Source organism: Trachemys scripta, chromosome 1, assembly GCF_013100865.1.
Source record: "Trachemys scripta elegans isolate TJP31775 chromosome 1, CAS_Tse_1.0, whole genome shotgun sequence".
In the NCBI taxonomy this organism is placed as follows: domain Eukaryota; kingdom Metazoa; phylum Chordata; order Testudines; family Emydidae; genus Trachemys; species Trachemys scripta.
In genome coordinates this window covers 59,275,579-59,301,754 of record NC_048298.1, presented here as the reverse complement: position 1 = coordinate 59,301,754, position 26,176 = coordinate 59,275,579, and the positions used below count along the sequence as shown (strand labels likewise).

The following is a 26,176-nucleotide window of genomic DNA, read 5'->3' as shown; positions in this document are numbered from 1 at the left end:
AACCCACTCCTGAACTACTCAGGGGAATTTAATTTATGGTCTAGAATGATAGGCAGGTTTTTTCTTGGCCCTGCAGAAAGAGAGAAATTGAAGTCAGAGTGATCCTGGTGGGTAGTCTTTTCACTTTCACAATTTTAGCTGCTTAAAGGTCACTGTCTATGTTAACTCCCTCATACAGGGGAGGAGACATTGAAAAAGAGAGGTAATTCCTCCAAAAGCCCTAGCAGTTGTGTGGTGGGATCAGTTTTTAATTCTCTACTACATTAACATTGTGTGTGGAATTGGCTTTGATATTAATGCGTTTCTCTTGTTTCCAGGCTCGGGTCATGGCAACTATTGGAGTAACTAGAGGACTTGGAGACCATGACCTGAAGGTGCATGACTCCAATATCTACATCAAACCTTTTCTGTCCTCATCTCCCGAGGTACGCCCTCCATGTTTTTGTTACATGATTTATGGGAGTGAAGGAAAATTAATTAAACTAAGCGCACTTTGTTCATCCTGAATTACCCTCAACTGTGGACAATGTCCAGAATGTTATTTGATCACTTAAATAAATGTTTAAATGAAGGGTGGAAATAATGACAGGACTGATGCCATTCGCTACATAGTAATGTAGTTTTCATTCCTCTTCCTACTGCCCCAGGAATGTACATATCCCTGTCAGGCCCCTGATGCCTTCCCGCCTTCTAAGTGTCATAGTTAATGTCCTTCTGCCCGAGGGGCACTAGATGTGACTCTGCAGCTGCTTCATGGTCAGCCCAAGGATTCACTATTCAGTGGCACAAGATGCTCTTCCCTCTACATTTCCCTTTCCGTGACTGAGCATGAGAATTTAAAGCCCATGTCCGCTTCTGAAATAAGAGAATAGAACCTAGATACTGGAGTCTCTGATTTCTTGCATGGCAACATGGAAACCACAGCTTGTACACAATGTCTAAGGAGGAAAAATAGCCAGGGCACATCAAAATATGCTGCACACCTGCCTTGATCCACTTCCCTTGCAGACCCAATGCTTAATCTTTAAGGCCTTCAGTCAGTTGGGACCTAACTTCAGAACATTTTCAGTTCATCACTATCCAATACATGGTAGCTGATGGTATTTGGAGTAAAGCACTTCAGAACAGGATGTAGGGCATTTTCAGTTGGTGGTCCAGGATGTTGCAGTGGCCTACTGGAGGTTCTTAGAATGAGCCTGAGCCTGGTTGTTTTCATCGAAAACTCCTTTTTTGCATAAGCCACCCTGGAATAACAAAATATACAGAATCAATAATGAACATTATATTTAAAACAGTAAGCAATACATGTCAAGCCTACAGAGTTGAAGAGTAAAATCCACTGTGAACACACATGAATCTTAATTACCATGGATCAAATCCTGAGGGTTCTGCACCTCCCACTGGCTTCAGCAAATACTCAACAGTTGCCAACATTTAACCTAGTTGTTGAGACCTACATACTATGGTGCTGAGTGCCCTAGTAAAGACTACAGAGAGGGAGCAAGCGAACTTGCACAAACTGAAACATAGTGTTGCTGCCAAACTAACAAGTCCTGACTTAAAAGTGCTTGCACTGAGGCTTGAAAAGACAGCTGCAGAGAGATTCTGGTCACTTAAAGAAAAGAAGTCTATTGACAGCACCCGTCATCCTTACTCACTCTCATTCTGCTCCTTTCCCTGTTTTTTTTCAGTGTATGCCATTTCTTACTTTGGAACCGTCTCTGCTGTCCCAAGCCAGGGAATCAGCATTTCTGCCCTCATGGTTGTAATAGTTTTGTTTTGTGCCAGTGTAATGCTGCAATTCTATCTCCTCTTTCTGGCACTCCAAGATCTGGCTCTAGTGTAGTATCTCGACAGGATTGACCTCGCCAATTGCTGCAGTAACAGATTTCATTTCCTGGACACTACAGTGCTAATAAGCAACGGTCACATAAACACCACCCTATACCGGAAACCTACTGTCAGCTATACTTACCTACATGCCTCTAGCTTCCATCCAGGACACACCACACGATCCACTGGCTGCAGTAACATTCATTCATGCAATATAAAGATCTCCTAGGCTTCTGCATCTTGTAGGTTTTTCCAATTTGTGTTTGAATTCCAAAACATGGTGCGCACAACACATACTCTGAGTCTCAGACTCTGCAAGTGCCTGATCAAATGGCAGCAAAAAATGTCCTTGTTTCCGTAGTCTTTTGGCAGTTAAGGCTAGCAGAAATGTCATAGGGGCCAGTAGCAGGAAATGAAGAATACCAGCCCTAACAATCTTGAGATAGAGCCAGCAGAAATCAAATTCTATGAGAGAACAAATACGTGTGCCAAAAAAACCCACACACCGAACAATGCTCTTGTCTCAAATATTGTCTATATATTGTCAGGAACCTGCAATACATCTTGCAGACAAAGCTATATTAAGAAGCAATGCCTTGTGCTGCCATTTGGGGAACTTGCATTTGGAAGTAAATTTAGTAGTAATAATACTTGCAACTTCTATAGCACTTGCTCATCAGTGGACCTCAAATAATTATATAAAGGTGGGGGGAAATAATTTCCATTTTACAGACTGAGAATCTGAGGCATAGAGAAGTTAGTCACACAGTGAGTCAGTGACAGGATAGAACTACATCTTCTGACTTCAGGTCCGGTGCCATAGCCACTGCCCCCTTTCCCAGGCCAGGGGAGAACATGGCAAATTTGTTTCAAATCGTAAAACCAAAGCTATGATATAAGATTGCAACAGAAACGCTTCTGAAATCATAACCATATAAATATCTGAAGAAGCAGACTCAGAGTCTAAATCCAGAAGTGTAGGTTTAAGTAACTTTTGGATTAATCAAATTTTATTATAATAGACGTACCAACCCATGAGAGGAGCAGACCAGTATCCAAGTCTGACCATCAGCATTCAGTGATTCAGCTGGTATGAGACAAAATTTGGAAGACTTTCACAGCTCTAAAAAACTGAACCACTTATAATGAACTGGAAAAACACAAAACAGACTTACCAGAGCTGAGGCTATCTCAGTTGTATTACAGATCTATTTTTCATAGTGAAATAATCATTTGACAAATCTTAATATGAAATTCTGGCATTAGAATTCAATAGGAATCTTGTCCCTGTATCTGGGAAGTAAGGTTTGGTTTTAAGATTCTTCAAATGATTACTCACCCATTCGTTGGAAGAGGCATGCATTCAATGGCGCCATTTGGCCCTTGTTACTTCATCTGATCACTCATCTGACTGAATGATGTGGAGATGGAGAACTGAAGAACCTTTTCCCATACAGGCTATGATAAAAGAGCTTGCTGAACACTTCACAGTATGTAAAAGGAAACCACACAATGTTAGACTGACATCAGTGTTTGGGAGAAAGCTTTAGGACTTCCAGTTAAAGGAACAAATCGGGTAAATATTTGGAGAGGGACTGTTTGATTCAGGAGAATCGAGGTGATTTCAGGAATAGCAGGTCAAATCTGACTAGCTTGGAATTCTTTTAGGCTACTACTGCCAGGGAAGAAATGAAAAATGCAGTACATGGTCTTACACAGGACTTGGATTTCTCAGAAGACATTTGAGAAAATGTTCTGCCTCGTAGGTTAATATAAAAGACAGCCATGGAGTAAGTGGAAAGTTGGCACAGTACACTGGGAATTGGCTAAAGGGCAGGAAACAAAAGGTAGCAGTAAAAAGCTAAAAGAAGGTTAATTGGTGAGTGCTGCAGGGAACAGTGTTGGGACCAGCTTTTCATTATTTACATATAAATTACTTGGAAGATGGTATTGAAAGAGATTTCCGTGTTTGCCAATGAAACTGCATTGGATGACGCTGCACGTACAAGGAACAATACAATTAAGAAAGGATTTAATGTATTGAAGTAGCTGTGCTGATTGATAGTAAAGGCAGCTGAAGATGAATATAGAGTGTTGCCCCTCTTGGCTTGAATTCCACTGGGCCAGGCTGGTTCAAGAGCGTCTCAGGTAAGTGCATTAGAATGGCCACACACAATTCTCTGGGATCATCACTTCACCCCTCTCCCCACCGCGTGGCTAACAGCAGGGAACACTTCTGTTCAGCTGCACAGCCGAGCAGGACCGGGCACCTCTGAATGTCCCCTTAATAAAAGCACCCTATTTCAACCAGGTGACCGTGAATGATATCACTCTCCTGAGGATAACACAGAGAGATAAGGAATGGATGTTGTCTGAATGCCAGCAAACACCGGGACCATACGCTGCCATGCTTTGTTATGCAATGATTCCAGACTACGGGCTACCGGCCTGGCGTGGTAAAGTGTCCTACCATGGCGAACGGAATAAGGCAGCCCTCCCCAGAAACCTTTTGCAAAGGCTTTGGGAGTACATCCAGGAGAGCTTTATGGAGATGTCCCTGGAGGATTTCTGCTCCTTCCCCATACACGTTAACAGACTTTTCCAGTAGCTGTACTGGCCGTGAATGCCAGGGCAAATTAATCATTAAACACGCTTTCTTTTAAACCACATCTAATATTTACAAAGGTACACAAACCAGAGGTCCCTTGTCCTCCCTCAGGGGCTGGGAGCACGCCTTGGTTGGGTTTGGGGGTTACTGGCTCCAGGTCCAGGGTGAAAAACGTATCCTGGCTGTTGGGGAAACTGGTTTCTCTGCTTCCTTGCTGTGAGCTGTCTTCAATCTCTTCATCATCATCTTCCTCGTCCCCAAAACCCGCTTCCATGTTGCGTGATTCTCCATTGACGGAGTCAAAGCACAGGGTTGGGGTAGTGGTGGCTGCACCTCCTAGCATGGCATGCAGCTCAGTGTAGAAGCCGCATGTCTGCGGCTCTGACCCAGAGTTTGCCTCTCTGGTTTTGTGGTAGGCTTGCCTTAGCTCCTTAATTTTCACGCAGTGCTGCTGTGCGTCCCTGTTATGGCCTCTGTCCTTCATGCCCTTTGAGACTTTTTCTAATGTTTTGGCATTTCGTTTACTGCAACAGAGTTCAGCTAGCATGGATTAGTCTCCCCATATGGCGAGCAGATCCCATACCTCCCATTCGGTCCATGCTGGACCTCTTTTGCGATCCTGGGACTCCATCATGGTCACCTCTGCTGATGAGATCTGCACTCACCTCCACCTTGCCATGCTGGCCAAACAGGAAATGAGATTCAAAAGTTCGCGGGCCTTTTCCTGTCTACCTGGCCAATGCATCTGAGTTGAGAGCGCTGTCCAGAGCGGTCACAATGGAGCACTCTGGGATAGCTCCCAGAGGCCAATACAGTTGAATTGCGTCCCCACTAACCCCAAATTCAACCCAGCAAAACCGATTTCAGTGCTAATCCCTTCATCAGAGAAGGAGTAATTCGAAAACGAAAAGGAGAAATCGATTTAAAGAGCCCTTTAAGTTTAAAAAAAAAAAAAAAAAAAGGGTGGGGGGGCTTCGTTGTGTGGACGGGTCCAGGCTTAAATCGAGGTAACGCTGCTAAATTCGACCTAAAATCATAATGTAGACCAGGTCCCAGTCTTATTAATCTCTCCTCAAATGGAAGCTGTTCCCTGCCCCTCGTAATTTTTGTTGCCCTTTTCTGAACCTTTTCCATTTCCAGTATAGCTTTTTTGAGACCACATCTGCACACTGTATTCAGGATGTGGGCGTACTATGGATTTATAAAGAAGCACTATGATATTTTCTGTCTTATTATCTAGCCCTTTCTTAATGATTACCAGCGTTCTGTTAGCTTTTTTGACTGCTGCTGCCCACTGAGTGGATGTTTTCTGAGTACTATCCATGATGACGCCAAGATCTTTCTTGAATGGTAACAGCTAATTTAGATCCCATCATTGTATATGTATAGTTGGGATTATGTATGTATGGTAGATCCTGTTGTGATGTAAACACAAACCTGACGCATCCTTTGTATCACCGATCCAGGATTTGGTGCTGGAGTATTTCCTCTGCACACATTAAGAGCTTTGCTGAATAACAAAATGCACAATCCATATCCAGATAGAGAGAGTGCATAACTGTGAGCTGTAGTACAGAGCATCCACTGCTAAAACTTAGCAGAGGTCTGAAGACCCGCATCATGGTGTAATTCATCTTGACCCACCCTCTCCTTGCTGGCTGGCTGTGCAGAAGTGACGCTACTTCTTTGTTGCTAGCTTTAAACATTCCTACTCTTAGATATGAAGTTGTGGTATGGGCTAATTAAGACAGACCACTAGGTAAATCCCAAATTGTCCATCCTTCCTGATGACCATTGGAGGTGGACAGAGGGTTTCCTAAATGCATAGAGGGAGCAGGGGGAGTTTAGGAAGTAAGAGGGAGTGGAAGCCATACAGAGAGTCCGTCTGGATTGGGAAAATGGCTTTTGCCCAGGTTGCCTGGTGGTCTGGCTGGCCAGCCACCCACGTCTGTGTGAGCTGGAGAGTTCTGTATCCATTTGAAGCGCATGCAAGTTTGAGTGATTTGTGTCACAGCCGTAACATCATTTAAATCTCATATCTGCTGAATTTCCTGAATTATTATTGAGGAAGGGCAGCAAGCAGGGGGTAGCTCAGGGGTTTGGAGAAAATGGCTTGTGAGCTGGAGTTGATAACTAGCTCTCGGCCTCGTAAAATGCCTGTAATGCCATATGTATGCCACATGAGAATGCTAGTGTTGTGCTACTCCACTGTAAAATCGCAAATAACTAATACAAGACAATAGTATTAAAAATGAGAGCTGGAACAGCTCCGCTAAGTGGGAATGCATCTGGGCAAGACAGCCTGCCTCTGAAATACTGTGATTCTATGAACAGCTCTAAATTAACTCATTTCTATTAGTGTTTTCTAGCTACCCATAGATATATTTTAGAAAACTGAAGGAAAAAAGAAATATTGTGGCCACCCTTAAATACTTTACTTTGCGACCAGGTGACATCACCAGGACATGGGACATGTCCTCTGCTCGGTATAGGAAATAATATGAATACTGTAATATCCTACCTATCTACAAAAGTTTGGAAAGTTTATAAAGGTGACTACTTTATTACAGTAAATAGATGTGATAATCATTCTTTGGGTGAGAGCCATATCTGACAACTAACCCAATCTCCTTCCATAACTTCACATTGTATTTTCCTTGAACTGCATACTAGTCAAATAGCCAGTTCTTTGTTCACGCCATTGCCCATCCCCCTTAACTACTGTGCATCATTAGGTGTCTGTCAGTATCCATCTCCTTGCCATCTCTTTTCAGGATTGATCATGTCAAGCTTAGTCTTTCCTCATAAGAAATAGCCACTAGTTCCCAAATTAGTCATATCATCTTTGCCTGAGTTTTCCCCAAAACCTGAATTTCAAAATCGTCTCTCTTCTCAGTAATGTACACTAGAGTTTGCAGAAATATATATCTTGGGTCCTTCATCTGCTGCATCAGCTATAGTTTTGACAGGATTCTGTTGCCTTGAAGCTGCAGCCATAGGCTCCAATCTTGCTCCATACACATCAATGGGAGATCTGCTATTGACTTCAGTACGAGCAAGATCTGGCCGATAACATTTTCCCCCAGTGCTAGCAGGAGGAGCTCTGTTACTTTAATTTGAACTTTCTTTATCTAGGTGAGGGAGATGGGACAGAGATGGATTTTAGAAGTCTGCTGATTTACAGGTTGTTTTGTTCTGAGGGATTCACTGCTAAGTGGATAATTAACATTTAAGTATCTTACTATCTGTATAAAAGTAGCTGACATCCAAGAGATCTGACTTCCAAACGTGTTTTTGTGTGATGACCATCATCTCGGCCAATACACTGGGAGTTGAGCTGCTGACCTCCACAAACAAAAGCATGAGCTGCTACATTTTGCACTAAAGAGCCAAGGTTCTATAGTGTGGGGGCTGCAAACACTTGTATCCTCTGTGGATTGGTACAGAAGTGTACCTGTAACACTCAGTTTCCATAGACTAAATTTGCTGCGCTGGAGTTCTATTCCTGATAGATTTGAATCAGGAGGTAAAGACAGATAGGAGTGTTTTAGGTTGACTACTTTTTTTGGCTCATCTCAAGAGTCCTCACTCAGATAGACCTTAAATAATAAAGCAATTGATACATTTTACAAATGACCCTCTTTCCCTTTAGAGCAAAAGGAAAAGGGTGAGGATTAGCACTGAGATCTACATTATTGTTTCTCCTATCCTGGTTCCAATCCCATAAAAATCACAATTAAGTTGAAAGGTCCAAGCATTTTATGTGCATTTCCTGCTCCGTGGCACCTAATGAGAGAGTGCGCCAAGAGAGAATGAAATAACTCCCCGTCTTCTAGCTGTGCCAAGTACATGTCCGAACAAATTTGTGGAACACCGATGCTGCTATTGAAGCACAAGGATAAAGCAGCATGTGTGACCAAGTGCACTATTCCCAAATTCTATTACAGATCATCATTTCTTCTTGTCTACCTTGCCAAGGTTGTCACACGTCTTTCAAATTACAGTCATTGCTGGCGTAATTAAAGTGCTCTGTGAGTGGTTCCCGAGGATTCCAAGTTTTAGTTTGGGGAATTAAAGGAGCAGGCGGTTTGACAGTTGGAATGCAGGGCAGGCTGGAAGAAGACTTACGTCCAACAAAAGACTCATTTGAAAAACTTGCATTGACCTTTGTTCGTGTGCTGACCTGATTTCATGGTTTAGACAGCTCAGTCAAGCAGGGGGTTACGGGAGGCCATTTTAAACATAGAATGTCAGATTCTTCAGCATCAGAGGCCTGATGGAGAAGTCGGTTCAGTTCTTGGCTATGTGACTGCAGCCTTAAGTAACAAAACCTATGGGCATTTTAGGGAAATAGCCTAGTATGGAAGAACCTTTTCCACTGATATTTTATATGGTTCCTTAAATTGGCCCCAGTCCGTCAAATCACTTAAGAATATGATCCATTCACTTCAATGGAACCACTCACATGCTTAAAGTTAAGCATATTCTTAAGTTCTTTGCTGGATGTGGGCTATAGAAAAGACTTTAGGTAGCAAATCCTTATACAATGCACTAAGCACTTCAGAACACGTGCAATTTATTGGGCATAGTTAATGGGTTCTGGGCAAATAGTGAAAAGTTATTAAAAATTCATCAAATAAATTATTAAATTCTTATTTGACCAGCTATCCCAATGATGGAGAATAGCCAAAATGCAGAGCATGGCCACAAGAGGAGAAGGGAGAGGAATAGGTTTGATTGATTTGATCACCGCTGTCAGCATTACATAAATGCATTAGAACCCTGATTCAAGAACACTCAAGTCTGTTCCTATTCAGGTCAACACTTAAGCACCTGATTAAGCGCTATCCAGCAGTAGGGTATGCTATTTTGAATCCGGGCTTAAGAGAGATTGCCAGCTCGATGAAGAAGTTGCCCTACTGGGGGCGGGGAGGGTAGAGCAAAAGTGCTACATCTGGGAGTTATTTGAGCGCCCTGTCTAAGTTGCTAACTCAAGACCAGCATCAGTAGATTTTCACAAGAATTGGAATATTTCCTCCTTCATGTGACTGAATGTCTTGTTTTGTGATTGTAGGTGAGAGTCTACAATCTTCTGCAGTATGAGCATGGACCAGAGGATGTGCTGATCTTAGCTACCGATGGACTCTGGGATGTATTATTAAATGAAGAAGTGGCAGAAGCTGTCACAAACTTCCTACCAAACTGTGACCCTGATGATCCCCACAGGTTTGTGCTCTTACCTGACAGAATTCCTCTGCTGCAGCAAGCCTGGGGTTTGTAACTCATTTGTTTCGAGAGAGTAACATGAAGTGAATGAACCTTCTCTTGTAAGTTCTTCTGTATCTTTATGGATAGGTTTGCAGCTTGGAGGCTCTCAAAGTGGGAATTATCAAAGATGTGTTAAAAACCTGCTGACTGTATGGGGATAGGCTGAGCAGTAGCTTGGCACGGGTTCTGTTTTTCCCACCACACTAAAGCTGTGTGGAGACCTCAGCTTCTCCCAGTGAAGGACATGGCATATTTGTTTGTCTGGCTGATCATTTCCCTCTGGGAAGCCATTTCCCACTTAAGAATAATTTTCTCTTTCCCCTGAGGAATTTAGCAGCTGCAGTGCCACAGCACCAACCCAGTAGGCGTTGTTGCTAGGGAGTGCTGGAAGGAAAGGTAGTTTGCCCACGTTGCCCCTACAGATTCTGAGCATCTTTTCCTCAGTGCAGTCATGTGGTGCAGGAGCCTTGAGGCTACATGTGGTTTTTGAATGTGGGGCTCCCGTACCATTGCTCATTGTGCGTTTACTTTACTGGTCATATTATGTTCTTAAAACCAGTCTTTAATAGCACATGCCCGGAGTGCCAACGGCTGGATAAGTTGAGTGAGAAGAAGAGATTAAAAGTTTGATTGCAGCCTGTTTCATCAATAATATTTGCTATTTTCCTGGCTTTATCTCCTCTTCCTGGTCAACATTGCTCTTCCCAGTATCCTATTATCTAGCAATACAAATGTTCCCAAAGAGCTAAATGTCACATGTTCTCCCTTGAGCGAGTGGGTCAGTCTGTTTTATTGTGAATTAAAATATCAGAGTGAAGGAGGCCTCATTGTTGCTTCCCAAATTCAGGCCCCGTGGTTTCTATGCCCAGCCACCCCTTTATCCTGAGCCATCCCCTCTCCTGGGTTGCATTTTTCCTTTTATGAAAACTCCCACTCGAATACACCAGAGAAAAGAGCTTTTTAAACATTTTGTTCCCATTTCCCTTGGGAGGGCAGCCCAGTGTCAGACACCAAATCTGGGATATTTCGGCACCCAAATGAAAATGTGTGGAAAAATCCATAGAGCTCTAGTTACATTAGTCTGTTGATGGCAGTTGGTGTGGGAAAGAGGAGAGCAAGTCTGAAAATGCTTCATGGGTTTGTTTCTGAATCATCATCTTTTCAGGCTTAGCCCTGTATTACCACACAAAGGGAAAACGGGGAAGATAACCATGGGCAAAGGCACTCTGGCAGCCACTTGGGTTTTTAAGTGACAGCCATTCTAGAGAAAATTGCAAACAGTATTTTCTTATACCGACACTTACAAACATGGAATGTAAAATAGCATTTCACTGCAAGGGCTGGATTGTCAGGTGAATGGATGATTAGCGTGAAGCTGCAGCTGTGACATTCTGACCTTCACAATCTCCTCTCTCAGAGAGATGTGGTAGAAATGAGAGAGCCTGGGCTGCTTGACTTCCCTACAGCTTATTAGTCCCTTTGCTAAGATAAATAGATAAATAAATACTAGGTTTTGCAGGAGAGGCCAGGGCTATGGCATCCTACAGCCTGCCCAAGAGAAAAGAAGCAGCAGCAGCATATGTATATGCTGAACAGCCAACACAAAATGGTGCTTTTCATTTAAAAAAACAAAGTCTAGGGATGTGCCAGCAGGATTGGGAAAATCCATCCCTCTTTCTCCTGCCCTGTTCCCAAAGAGGTAGATACCAGCCAAACCAAGTGCTAAAAGGCTCCCCATATACTGTAGTGACCTTTTGTCTCTTCTATAAATAAGTTGTTTGAGGGGTTGCTTCCTGGAACCTCCTCACCTCTCTGGGACTTCATTCACCCAGCTGTTGCTTCCTCTTTCCCTGGTGCACACCTGCCACACCCACCTGCCCCCCCCAAAAGGGAGAGTCTCACAAGAACTGTCCACAAAACCTGGTGCTGCCCTTCTTATCTTGGTTGCTTCTTGCTCACTGCTAGTACGTGCATCTAGTACTACTGAGTGCTGACTCCAACTTGCCATCGCAATGGGGGGAATCTGAAAGCCATGATGGAGGCAACAGCTGGTCATGTGGACATCCAACCCACCATCCTGGGTTGGGAGGAAGAGAGGCTGGGTAGGTGAATAATGCCTAGTAACAGGGCCTAAAAAGTAGGCACTGATTACTTAAGAATATGCACACAATGTTAAACTAATGGCCATACATGGGGTTGGGAAGGAATTTCCCCCTGTGTCAGATTGGCAGTGACTTTGAGGAGATGTGCATTGGCTTCTTCTGCAGCATGGGACATGGGTCACTTGCCAGGATCATCTGGGTATTTCTCACTTAATCAATTCCATGCCATTACCGGGGCCTTGGCCACTGGTGCACCTCAGCCCCTCCTGTTCTCTACCTATGGCACACTATAGTTTAGTCTTCCTAGGGCTATAATATTTTGGTCTAATTCTGGATGTTGGCCTTGGTGTGGAGGTGGCTGAGTGGTGTTTAGTTGCCTGTGATATGCAGGAGGTCAGACTAGATGATCTGGTGGTCTCTTCTGGCCTTGAACTCTATGACAAACACTTGTAGCTCCCAGGGCAGCTGCCTACAATCACCCCATTCATTCCCTATTAGGCAAAATGACTTTCTCTTGGAAAATCTGAGGCACAGTTGTCTCTAGGTGGGTAGCAAGGATTACCTTAGCAAGCAGTTAGAAGAAGGGGCTGGCTGCAAATCTTAAAGTGAGCTTGGTGACTCAGCCAGTCAAAAACCATAGAGAACCCCAGGGAAAGTCCTTTGCTGATGAGAACGTATGGCTCATCTGAGTCTGAAGTAGTGCTCCACGGTGGACAGACAAAGAGCAGTGTTGACCATCCCCCATCCTAGAGAATTTTCCTGTAATTTTTCTCCTCTTTTCAGGACATGATTCTACTTGCAACAGTGCAGGAATATGCCCGGGGGAATGGAGAGCTGGGTTTTGTGTGCCGTTCAGTTTAGAAACGTGTTGCTTGATTGTTGATTTCCCGGTTTTGGCATGGCCGCCATCTTTATTTAAAGAAGCTTTCCCAAAACTTTTGTTACAAACTAATGAAATCCTATCAGTTAGTAGCAGACCCAGAACTTCTCTAAGCTCCGGTGAGGGAAGTAGTGGAAAGAGGAGGAGAAACTAGTCAGGAATCAGTTAGGAACAGAGGGATCCTCAGGGTGTTAGGCGATGGCAGAGGAAGAATGGTCAGAACTTTGAGGTGCCTCACCTAGTTGATAATGTGGGGGAGGGAGTCGCCAAACAATATATTATTTAAAACTTTATCCGGGGAATCTCAGTTTATCCGAGTTGACATCAGCAACACTATCCAAGGACATACACATACCCGGAATCATGAATAGCTTATTGTAAATTAACAGTGGAGAGGAAGCATGGTCGTGAGGGTAAGTCACTGCACAGAGATCAGATTTAATTTCTGGCTCTGCCACAGACTTCCTGTGTGAACTTGGGCAAGTCACTGCATCTCTCTGTGCCTCTGTTCCCCATATGTGAAATGGGGGTGATAATACTCCCTTCCTCCCATTCTGCCAGCCTTATCTATTCAGATTTCAATAGATTCTGGGCAGAGACCGTCTCCTGGTACATTAGTGTACAGCAGCTAGACCAATAGGATCTTGATCTCTCTGGGGTCTGCTACCACAATACAAATAATAGTGCCTACCTATTCAGCAGCTAACCATTTACAATAGGTCTCATCTTTCAATCATTCAGAAGTTGATAACTTTATTTTTATTTCAGAGTGGCAGCCGTGTTAGTCTGTATCAGCAAAAACAAGGAGTCCTTGTGGCACCTCAGAGACTATCCAATTTATTTGGGCATAAGCTTTTGAAAGCTTGTGCCCAAATAAATTTGTTAGTCTCTAAGGTGCCACAAGGACTCCTCGTTGTTTTTATTTTTATTACCATAGTGCAGAGTTGGGCAAACTACGGCCCGCGGCCACATCCAGCCCACGGGACCCTCCTGCCCGGCCCCTGAGCTCCTGGCCCGGGAGGCTACCCCTAGCCCCTCCCCTGCTGTTCCTGTTCCCCCTCCCCCACAGTCTCTGCTCACTGCACCGCCGGCACAATGCTCTGGATGGCCAGGCAGCACAGCTGCAGAGCCACGGCCTGAGACGGTGCTCTGGGCGGCGCGGCTGTAGCGCAGCCCAGCCGCCGGTGCTCCAGGCAGCGTGGTAAGAGGGCTGGGGAGTTCAGGGTGGTGGTCAGGGGGTGGGGGTGTGGATAGGGGGCGGGGCAGTCAGAGGGCTGGGGGCAGGGGTCCCGGGGGGCAGTCAGGAAGGAGGGGGGGCGTTGGATAGGGTGCTGGGAGGCAGTCAGGGACGGGGGTTCCGGGAGCGGTCAGGGGACAGGGAGCAAGGGGTGGTGGATGGGGCAGGAGTCCCCAGAGGGGCTGTCAGGGGGTGAGAAGCAGGGGCGGGTTGGATAGGGGTTGGGGGCCGGTCCACACCTGGCTGTTTGGGGAGGCACAGCCTCCCCTAACCGCCCCCCCCCCATTCAATTTTGGAAACCCGATGTGGCCCTCAGGCCAAAAAGTTTGCCCGTCCCTGCCATAGTGCCTAGGGGCCCTACTTATAGATCTGCACCCCATCTGTGGCAGGTCTGTACACTCATAACAAAAAAGGTGACAGTCCGTGCCTCAAGAGGTTTACGGTCTAAATATAAGACAAGATATACCAGATGATGGATTAGACAGTTGGGGGAGTACAAGTAAACCATGAAACATAATTGGTCTGCATGGTAGGCACTGGTCTGTGCATGCCAGCAGCCTAATCACTGTCAAGGTTTTTGTAGGTATCATGGCAAAGGAGAGTTTTGAGGTGGAATATGAAGGCGGATAATGAGGTAGCTTTGCCACACATTTCTTGCACTAAGAATGAAGATTCTTTGTTAAATGTCACCAATGAGTTAGCTGAACTAATTAGTAGAGGTTATTATACAGTATACAAAAGATTAGGAATCCTAAAAGGAAAAGCAGATTTTCTGGGTCTCATTCTGATCCATCTAACATTGGTTTAACTCCATTAAATTTAGTGAGGTTACTCCTGAGCTATTCCAGTGTAAGTCACACCAGAATCAGGACCTTCTTTACTTAAGTCTCAGAACAAACACATTTATTAGTGTTTGACCTGGTGTTTTATGAATGGACAGCTGAAGTGAATGTTAATTTGTTCTTTTAAGTAATTTTGTGCCAGATCATTTAGGGACTTATAAATAATAGCGGCAAGGCATTTTTCATGCCAGCTTGCAAGAGGTAATTAGAACAGTCTTTCATGTGGCTTACAATGATATTTATGAAAATTACCTTGCAGAATTGCTCTTGCTGCTTGGTTATAAAGAATATTTAAAGGGTTTAAAGTACTGTGTGAAAGATTTTACCTAATTACCTCACAGTAGTCCAAATGAAGTATAGCTAATGGATTCATGATTGTATAGCAGTCCTGACTATGAAACTGTGTCCCATTCTTCGGAGTAGTCAGTTAAGGAGAGATCTTACGTATTGATCACTTTGCAAATATGTTTAAAATAATGTTGTCTAGCAAAATTCCAACTTGTTTGATAAGTTTAGTAACACACTGTATGGTAAATTCATCAACTTGAATTTTTAAATGACGGGGAATGTGGAAATGACCCATGGGAGAAATTGTATGGATCCTGTAATAGCTTCCACATTGTGGTCATAATAAGAACCTCCATGTTGGGTGAGATTAGTGGTCCATCTAGCCAAGTTTCCAACAGTAACCAATAGTAGAAGCTTTAGAGGAAGATGCAAGAAACACTAGAGTAGGCAGTTATGGAATCATCTGTCCACAGGAATGGTTTCTTACTAACACCCATTAATTAGAGGTTGGCTTATGCTCTGACACATGACAGTTTACATCTCTCCCAAAACTCTTGGGGCTTTTGTTAGTTTGTTAATTCTTAGTATTGGAACTCTGGATGTCTCTGTTATCTATATAAATTCTTTGTTGAATACTAAAGATGGGCCCAAACTGCAAAATACCTGTATGCACTCTTCCTAAAATGAAGCCGTATTCAGATTCAGGTTCTAGTTCATCCCATTACAAAAATGGAACCTCAGATCCAAGCTTTCCTGTGTTTCAGGCATAGTTTGATATGAGGTTTTGGTTCTATCTCCTCTTTCAAAAACTATGGCGGTGCAATCACGTGGAAAGCACAGTGGATTCATGAGATAAACTGCAGAAGTTTTGCATTGTCATGTGGTACCTGCCACATTGTGGTCGTCATCTGGAATGTCTTCCAAGCTGTGTGGCTGAATCTGAAGGCTTCATTTTCTACTTCAAGTGTCCATTAGAGTACTAGCACAGTGTCGTCATCCTGATCTCACTGTAATATAGGCCACTGGGCTCTAACAGAGGTCACCTCCTATATGTAAATATAAACCTGCTGATATTCTGCTGTCCTCTGACTTGCCATGCAAGTGAAATTACACAACAGTGTTACTAATTTTAAACACAGTGAAGGGATGATGGGAAAGCCCTTATGTGGCAAAAGGGAAGGAAAAGAGAAACAGAGGACAGTGAGACATAAGACTATGCTTCAGGATTATTACGTTTTATAGCTGATGCTCTGCATCTCCCCAAAACAGATTACATGATCCCTGCCCCAAGGAACTTGCACAATGAGATGTGAAGGAGCAAGACAGTAGGGAGGGTTGATCACTTTGTGGTTTCCCAGTGCGGGCTAACCAGTGGCGTGATGGAGTAAGAAAGGTGAGGGGTTAATATTTACACAAAATGGACATCCTAGCTGGCTAATTTATTGTAGGTGTTGTGGCAAGAATGGGCCTTAAAGGGGAACATGAATGATGATTGGAAGGTGGCCTTGCAGATCAACCCAGGAAGTGCAGCCCATATATAGGGAGCGGTGAAAAAGCGTAAATGAAGAAGAGAATGAAGGAGCATCAGTATCATACTGTTTCCTCGTATGAGGCTGATACAGCTCAGGCATTGCAGCTGTGCTCCCTGATTGCTACTTCAAAAATCTTTCCTTCTCACCTTTCCCCATGTCCTGTCCCCACTCTCAGGCTGTGCGGGATAGGTAGGAGGTTCTGGGGAGTCTCTCTACCTCCTTTGTGCTTGGGAGTCTGGGAAGCAGGCCATACAGTCTGCCAAGAGTGTATTTCCCCCACTGCAGCCATTTCTCTTTGCAGTACTTCGCTGATCAATACTGAAAGCTTCAGCAGGAGGGAAAAAAATACTCTCAAATCACAAAAGTTGCATTCCGGTGCAGCTCGTCATTGGGGAAGAAGTACTTTAAGACTACTTCAGCAGTTCTCTAATGCTATCTTGACAGTTGAATCCCAAGTTCACAGCATTAGTGGATAAAGCATTCAATAATGGATTGCTGCTGCTATTCATCGCCAAGTGCCAGAAATTCACCCCATTTCCTCTGATGCCCAGCTGAACAGCAGTGCTCTAATTCAGCTCTGCATTGGAAGAGGAATATGTTCCCTCTTTACTGTCTTTACCTACTCTGTTTTCTTAGCTTCAACATCCTCGTTTTCTTGTGTATTTCATATTCTGTCTTTGTGAGAATCTCTGGCTTATTGAAGGCTTTTGTAATTTTGTCATTTCAGAACACCAGTTTAAACAGGAAAGCCCTTCAGCTTTTATACAGCAGCTTAAAAGCAATAGTGACTCCTTTGTGTTCTTGAATTGTGGGAAGCCCTTGTAAATTAGAAACAGGTGAAAGCCAAACTTTCCCTTTCACTGGCTTGCTGGCATTTTCTTCTCCTAAATTCTGACAAAAATTGAGAAATCCTTGAAAATATGCTCTTAGCTGCAACTCTCGTTGATTGTTTTTATTCACCGCATGTCTGATGCAAGTTCTGGGTGTGCCATGTGGAATTTATGAGTTCTTTAGCCTCGCATTGGATGTTGGTATATGGAAGCTGAGGCATATCAATGTGTATTTCTTTAGAAAATGAAATTTCATTTTGTATTGGGGCAATAGGGTCAGTGCTTCTTGTTATCTTCTCTCCCTGGTCTTCAGGATCTTTGCTATAGAACAGATCTTGGCAACTGCAGCATGTTTGTGTCTAAGAGAGAGTTTGTGCCTATGTCATTACCTCTTCCCTTGTGTAAAATGACCCTTAGACCCCTTTCTTATCACAGAGAGAAAATCTCTTGTTAAAACTAGTGAGGCCTAGAAAATCTTACCAGTTTCTCAGTGCATCGCCAAAACACACCATTCTCTGCTTTTAATCCGTTATTTGCATTTGACATTGACCCTTCCTTTACATTCCGATTTTCAATCTCCATTTACTGTGCAGTGAAGTTTACACTGTATTTTAAAAATCCCTTCCAACTGCTGCGTCGTTGTGTAGTGTGTCTTAATATTTCCTGGAGGGCTAAGACACCAACAAGTGTTAAAATGAAAAATAGTAATAATGACCACCGTCATACTGTTTCTTGAGTATTCATCTTTGCCAGTTACATACGATCTTTTCTGATTCAAGCTTTGTGCCATTAAATAATGCATTCTCAGCTTATTCTAACCTCAAATCCTGTAGTAACCATCTCTTGCATAATGAGCGCCCTGCCATTTATGATCATTTGAAGTGTCTGCTCTTTGTCCTTAGATGAGTTCTGGTGCAGGTCACTTCCCCAAAAGGTTTCCCTGGAGTGCTGCCCTTAGAACTGGTTTTGGGGCCTTGTCCCTTGTACTTTGTGTTGTTCTAGGAAGGGATCCCTCACAGTTGGTGGGGCGACCTACCTGACGTCTATGGGGTTTGCCATGATGCCAGAGTCTTTGGTTCCTGTTCCCTGTATATTTGGGCCAGTGTTTGGTGCTGATTTTATTATACAGCCCCTAGATACTTTCCCACCCCCAAAACACACACACTCATCCTGCTGCCCCTTTCCAGGCAGAAGCAGCCAGGCACTGGGAAAACAGAGATGACAATGATTATCAGCATTGAGATAGCCTTGTGATGGGTGAAAATGAACTTTGTCATGGAAGTGTGGATCCAGCTAATGCAACTAGGATTATGTGGGATATTCTTCATGGTAAATATTGCATTGGCACCAGAGGTAGAGTTGAGCAAGGACTCGTGCTGTAAAAATAACACTACTAAGCAGCTGATCTTTCAGACTCAGGGCTAAGTATCTGAGAAGTTGTAAGTGAGCTGCTTTCTCTTGGAAACGGAAGTGTCCTGCACTGATGCTCCAGTGCCATTGCGATCAGTTTTGTCAAGATCCTCTGGAAGGTAGAATTAGTCCTGTCAAAATCACAAGTTAGCCATTTAGGGATTTGTTGTTGTGATCATTCCCCTAAGTGTCCTGCAAATGTGTTTTAGTGTAGTGCAAAACTGCAGGCCTCCATAGCTGAGCCTATGGTCCTTGAACTGACAACATTTCAGTTATGTGCAGGGTTGTTGTAGCCATGTCGGTCGCAGGATATTACAGAGGCAAGGTAGGTGGGGTAATATCTTTTATTGGACCAACTTCTGTTGGACAGAGAGACAAGCTACACAGAGCTCTTCCTGCTTTGGGATCTGAAGAAGAGCTCTGTGTGGCTCGAAAGCTTGTCTCTCTCTCCAACAAAGTTGGTCCAATAAAAGATATTGCCTCACCCACCGTGTGTCTCTAACATTTCAGTTATACACATTGGCCCTGACTGAGTTCTGCTAGAGAATCATGCAGAACAAGAGCTGGGCAGGGTCCAAGGTTGGCTATGTGCCACGTTCATGCTTCTGGCCCCCAGAGCAGCGTCCATTGTTTCTCAACTGTTTCATGAAGCTGGGGGACAACAAATATCTGCAATAAATACAATGCAGCTCAGCTCAATGGAGTGCTGCTCTGTTTCACAGTTTTGTAACTAAATGAAATGGCTAGCAAATATTTCCAATACAGTAAGCACCTGACGTGTCAGTTTGGAATGGTCTTCACTGAATTAATAAATTTAAAGAGATTGCTGATTTCATTAATCTGACTATATAACTTCTATGTATTTTGTCAGTTTTAAAATAATTATAATGGTTTCAAAAATAGGATACTGTTTCAGTGGAAACTGACAATTCATCCTTTTGGTGTAAGGTATAAATTGAAGTAAAGATCAGGGAGTTCCTGGATTTTATTTTTGGCTTTGTAACCAACTCACTATGCGTCGCTCACCCTCTTGCCATAGTGTATCAATCTATGAAATGGGTATACTTCTATTTAACTTTCTTTAAAGAGGTGTTTGATGCTGAAGATCAAGGTTTTCAAAAGGGGTTTAGTGATTTTTTGGGGTGCTCCATATAAGATCCCTTACAAAGGCCTAATTTTCTGAGGGATGTTCAGCACTTTCTGCAAATCGGGCGACCTTAAAGTGTCTCGAGTTGGGCACCCAAAATCGCTAGCCGCTTGTGAAAAACTTGACCTAATGCTTTAAAATTTGTAAAATGCTTAGAGATCCTTAGGTGCTAAATAATTTTTACTAGTAGTCAACACTTGTTCTTTGATTGCTGATGAACGGATCTGACAGCTTGTCTTTGTATCTCACAAATGTAAACCTCATGAGCTGTGAAAACACATTCTTCATAATACTAGCAACCGTGATCTCTGCATGCTCTATTTCTGCAATGTAACTGTGTTCCTCCTCCTCCGCAGATACACGCTAGCAGCTCAGGACCTGGTGATGCGAGCCCGGGGAGTGCTGAAGGACAGGGGCTGGAGAATATCCAACGACAGACTGGGCTCAGGAGACGACATTTCTGTCTATGTCATTCCTTTAATACATGGAAACAACTTGTCATGAAAGTAGCACTGACAATGATAATGGGAGGGTGGTCTTTTTAGGAAGAGCCTTTGAAAAGACATGATGTTCAGATCTGACCAGGACAGTTCTGATTGATGTAATTTAATCTAAACTCATGCTGGAAGGCGATGTTTCTGCCCAAAGGTAGGGCTCTGCACATATCCTGTACACGATTAAAGGTATCTCTTAAGGTTACAGCTTCCCTATATTAATGGTTTTTGGTGCTTAACAGGAATGGACTTAAATGCTGCTAATATGTTATGGATTGATGGTTCCCTGTATTGTCCCTCCAAGTGAGGACCCCATTGTGACCTGAAACAGGACTTAATCTTTTTCAGTTTACCATGTGGCTTGAAACAGCCATTTTCAGTTTTGAAAATAGAAACAGGGATTGAAAGCCAGTGAGGCTCTCAACATCCCCAAGATGACTGAAGTCATGGCCTTGGGATGGGTCATTTAAAAAAAAAAAAAAAAAAAAAAAGTTTAAAACTTGATCTGACACTTGACGTTATTGGTCATTATGAGTAATTGTCATTCTTTTTCCATGAAGACCTTCCAAAAATTGTACATGTATGATTGAATTCTCATTTTTCCCACTTAAACCCCCTTCAGAACTCTCTGGAGACTTTACAGCTCCTTATTTCACACGTTTTGGTGGCAAAACCAAGACTGTCCTTGTGACTTGGTCTAACTCACCACAGCCAAGCCATCTGCAAAAATTGCCCTGGCGAGTAGGGCACATTGTGTCGTTACAAGAATAAATCTTGCAACAGGAATTTTGTCAAGATTTCCTTTGATGTGTAACCATGATGTACCAGATCTTGACTTGATGCAGAGTTCCTCTGGAAGCCAAGGTTTCTTTGGGTCGGGCTACCCTGCAGCTCAGGTAGACTGACTCGTGCTAGCAGGGCTCGAGGTAGTGCACTAAAAATAGCAGGATCAACATTTCAGCTCAGGCTGGAGTTTGGGCTCTCAAGTCTAAGAGGTCCGTGGGCTTGAGAGGCTGAGCTCCAGTCTGAGCCACAATGTCCACATTCCTATTTTTAGCACTCGAGCTTGAGTCCGTCTGCCCAGGCTGGGAGGCTTGCTCCTCGCTGGAGGGTAGACGTACCATTTGGGACCTAGGATTTTCATTCTTTGGCTGGTTCTGTCTGCTTTATGATGCATCCTGTTGAAAAGATCACTGGACATACAGCTTAGCGATCAGTGTTCAGTAAATGTATTTTGTCTTCGGAGTTTGGGTTTAATTGGGTGTCTATGGTAAATGTTATTGTTCTAGTTATTAACCCAGAAATACAGATAGCAACCTTATTGAAAAGCCTTTCACTTCTGTCTCCTTTATTATTCATCATAAAAGCCCTCTGCCCTGCCCCCATCATCAGAGTCCCATGCTCAAAAGGTGGCAACACACTCATAACTCTGCACCTTTTGGTACCAGGGGTCGAGGATTAATACGTTAGTGGAAGTCCTTGGCTTGCTTGGTCTCCTCTGCCATTTGCACTCACTTGATGTTAAGAAAAATCTCTCTAAATAAGATACCAGCATAGAAGCAACAGTGCAACAGGAAACCATTCAGGCAAAATGCAGTGCAGACATAGCCAGTGTAGTGCAATAATTGGAGGTGTGATTTGCAGTTCATGTAGCCATACCCACGCTAGCCTGAATCTAACTAATCTGGCTAAAAACAGCAGTGAGCTTCAGCATGGGCTAGCAATGCCAGGGTGTGCCCAGAGGTCCCGGGGAGCTTGGACAGCCTCTGACACCCACACTGCTGCGTCTTAACTGTTATTGGGACCTGGGCTAGCTAGATGGTTATGGCTCCACAGACCGCAAAGCACAGCTCCGATTGCAATGCAGACATAGCTGCAGTTACTGGTCTATAAACATAGAACTCTCTTCACTGCCAGTGATTTCAATCCTTTTTTTCAGAATCTGCTAACAGATAGCTGGGTCTTCATAGCTAGCGAGCTCCCTAACTGTCTACTGCTGGAGCTGCTGATCCCAGTTTGTAAATAAAATTGGCTAGCTAGGAGAAATGCAGTTGACATAATCCTAGAAATATGGGAGAGCTAACTAGACACCTCACAAATGGTAAGTTTGTCCCAAAGGAGAAAGTGCCAGCTTTAACAAGCGGATGCCGCGTCCTTTGCATTCCCTGAGGTGGTCACATTTTCTTCTAAATAGGACAGACCTGGAGCCTTCCAAAGGAGTAATTTATTATGTGCTACGTAAACAAGGTACCGTGTGTTTTCAGTGAAGCTCAACAGGGGTTTAGTTCAATCCGTGGCACTACAAGGGCTGCTATGCCACTTTGATGTGCAAGTACAACAATCCCAGTGCACCAGACTTAAAAGCCCCTCCCTGTCAATAGTAAGCAGGAGTTCCAAGTTGAAACGAGACAGTGCTGTGTGGATAATTTGGCTCAAACGTGCCCCAAGTGTATGATTGTAGCCTGCAAACCATTCCATGGATTCCACAGTGCCTGCGTGTGATAGCACTGCAGAAAACACGGCTGGTTCACAATCCAGAGCCTACATAAATCAGCAGCATATCTGCTTATGTATTGCTGTGCTTTACCTTTTTTGCCCTTACCCCTTTTTCTTTATGCAAATGGAAAGAGAGATGCAGATTTGAAATCTCACTGAGTCTAGAACATTTTCCACATAATCTCTCATATGTTTTATAGTTCAAGCAAGAGCTTTTTCCTCATGCACCTATTTATTTTTTCTTTGTTTGGCCTAGTAAACTTATCCATGTACTTTTTCATGGGTTTTGTAGCTGTGTAGTCCTCAATGATTCAGTTCACTTAAATCAGGAGGGAAACAATGGCAAATCCTTTTGAGCGGTACTAACAGGAGGGAGCACTGGTACATCTCAAGATAATGCCTATGGTACTGGCTGTGAGCCTGATTGATACAAATCCAATGCCAGTGTGTTATCCTTGATTTTAGTTAGAAGCATGGTGTCTACAGCTGCCATCATTCGGAAGACAGGAAGAAAGATCTTTGCATTGAAACTCATTCATCTGCAGTGCAATATGTGACTCTGCATTACAGCAAGATTTAAAGTATTACTGTCCTTAAACTGCAATGGAAAAATATACCTTCCCATTTAACAGCCTTTTTAAAAGTAACCTTAAAAGTGTTTGGCACCAACAGTGAGGTGCATAAATCAAAAGTAGCAAAATGACTCTTAGCAAAATCTTCCCAGCATTGCTATTGCTTTGTGAATTGAGCTCAGTAGGTTTTCTTGTTTTTTCATTCAGACTTCCACCACCATTCACCTCATCCCTTTGCAGCTAGCATGTCTAGATCATGGTGTTGGCTTCCAGAGCACTTCCTGGAAAGGCCAAAAGCACGTCACTCAGAACACTGAGAAAGAAAACAGAGACTCTCGAATTCTGTGCAAACTGAATTGCAGTCAAGTCCTTGTTTTAATGAGCTCTAAGGATGTTCTAGTTTAATAAAAAGCTTCCCAGTCAAACATAAGTTTACTGTAATTGTGCTGGTGTGTTTTGTTTTGCTCTTCATTCAAAACTTCTTAGGCATGCACATGCTTTCCTTGTGAGAAATATCTGCCCAATATAACGTGCTCTGATACAATTCTGTCGTAGCCTGGCGTTTAGTATAAATACCTTCTTACCACCTCTGTATAGCATTCCATACTTTTCTCCAAAATGTGATGCTTTTAGGAGGCAGGAGAATATTTGGGGGTGGGGGGAGAATTATTGAAAAGATATTCAAGTACATCTTGTTTTATCATAGACTCTTGCTTCCGTTCGTAGATTTAAGCATATTATGGGTCACAGCAGCAAACATTTCTGAAGGCAAGTAGAAAGCTTTGAAAATTTTCTTCCCACCTATGACCATGCTGTTGTGTGCATGCCATTTTCCAGCAAGAAGATTTTGTGCCTTAAAGGCACTACTTCAGTAATAAGGCACACTCCAGTGGGACAGCAAATCTCAGTCCCTGTGCTCCCAATACACACATGCGCCGATAAGGGATCAGCACATAGAAAAGCTCTCATTTTGATAGGATATTTGACATGCAGGAATTGGACTGCCTAGGAATGATCAACTATGGTAATAATCCTGCTGTGCCAATCAATAATGCTGCTTCACAATGCTATCCCCCTCCAATCAAGCAGTACTATTTACAAAATCAGGCAAGTCATCAAATCATAGACTAATACAAATTATATATGGAAAATGACTAATAAATCATTTAGTCTATCTCTTCTGCAAATGCTGGATAACTCCCTAAGCTTTTTTCCCAAGTGCTTGCTCCAGTCTTATTTTAAACATCCCAAGCAAAGTGACTTCCTCTATTCTCCTTTGAATACTATTCCGTACGCTAATACAGCTGCCTCTCAAACTTTCTCCTGCCTATGCGGCCAAAAATTTCTCTTGCTTAATTTAATGGAAAGCCCAGATATTTCATTAGGTAACCAACAGAGTTAGATTCTCTGAGTGAATACATAATCATACCACCTGAGAGAGCTCGTTGTCAATAGCCCCTGCACCAGAAAAGAGAGAGATTGCCTAATAAATTGAAAAGCAACAAGGCTGCCTGTGTAAAGCAGACATGGTTTTTAGGCCATGGGACTGAGAAGAAATTATTTACATGATCAAATGTGACTAAAGCGGTCTCTGAATTACTGTAGTAGCTATGCCTTGTCTCCTTGCTGATTTGAAGCACAACACTTACAATATCTGGACAGGTTTTGGCTTTGAACTGTACTTGTACATAGACTTGGTTTTAAAGGACACTACGCAACCCAGCCAACTCTGTCCTATTTGTTCTTGCCTTTTTTTGCACACATGACATCATGGCTTGTATCTAACATGAATTCCAGACTCTGGTAATTTCTTTCCACAACATTCTAATGTGTAAATAACTTTTTGTTCTATCTGGCTCTTAGATGTAGATGTAGTAATGTGGCTATCATATAGACAGTGACCAAACAATGCTGTAACTGTGCTGCTGTTTTCTACCTGTGATGTACTTGAAGGAGGCTCCTTTGTCAACCTCCACCTTTTTTTTTGTTTTTCCATGGGTACTTTATTTTACTACTTTTTTTGTTTCTTAAATTTGGTAGCTGCCACTTTCCTCTTTCCGTCATTAGCATATTTTGAGGAATGTTTGATTGTCTAAACTTTGTATAGCCCAAACAAAGAAGAATCTGTTGGAGGAAGATGTTTTGGACCAATGTACTTTTGCTTTGTGACTGTGAAATGTTACCTTTTTTGTAACCCGAGAACAAAAAATGTTTAGTAAAAAATATTTTGTGGGGGGTTTTGAAACTTTTAAGTGCAATGAAAAAAAAAAAGGAGGATGTTGAAGAAATGTATGTGCAAAGAAGTTTTAAAATAAAAAAATAAATTATATATATATATATAAACACACTTTATTTTGATTGTCATTGTCATGGAGATTACTGTCCCAAATTCCTTTACTGTGGAGTTGATGATTGGCTAGTAATGACTATTGTTAACATGCTGTGTCTTACAAAAGATGGGATGATTGATTCACTGCCAAATAGTCTCACATCTCAAAGGAATTTAGGGAGCTCTTGTGAAGCAATGGCATGGTCACTGGCTTCTATGAGAGACAATCTGATCTCTCAGCCTCAATGGATCTCTAAGTCATGGTCAGTGGGCCACAGCCTGACACACAGGATATCCTGCAAAGTGCT

General features: G+C 43.0%; 1 protein-coding gene across 2 annotated transcripts in view; it reads left to right on the top strand.

Annotated features, from left to right (window-relative positions):
* The window catches only part of PPM1H (protein phosphatase, Mg2+/Mn2+ dependent 1H), a 202,460-nt gene extending 176,621 nt beyond the window's left edge, over positions 1 to 25,839 (top strand). Inside the window, exons 8-10 of one of the 2 annotated variants that reach the window (XM_034770456.1) lie at positions 318 to 425; positions 9,516 to 9,667; positions 20,334 to 25,839. In XM_034770456.1, coding sequence (XP_034626347.1) covers positions 318 to 425; positions 9,516 to 9,667; positions 20,334 to 20,481 — 408 coding nt within the window. In that variant the 3' untranslated portion in view covers positions 20,482 to 25,839. Of the gene's footprint in view, positions 1 to 317; positions 426 to 1,691; positions 4,161 to 9,515; positions 9,668 to 20,333 lie in introns of those variants that run through there. The other variant, XM_034770465.1, reaches the window with a different exon arrangement.
* Positions 25,840 to 26,176: the final 337 nt, after the last annotated feature.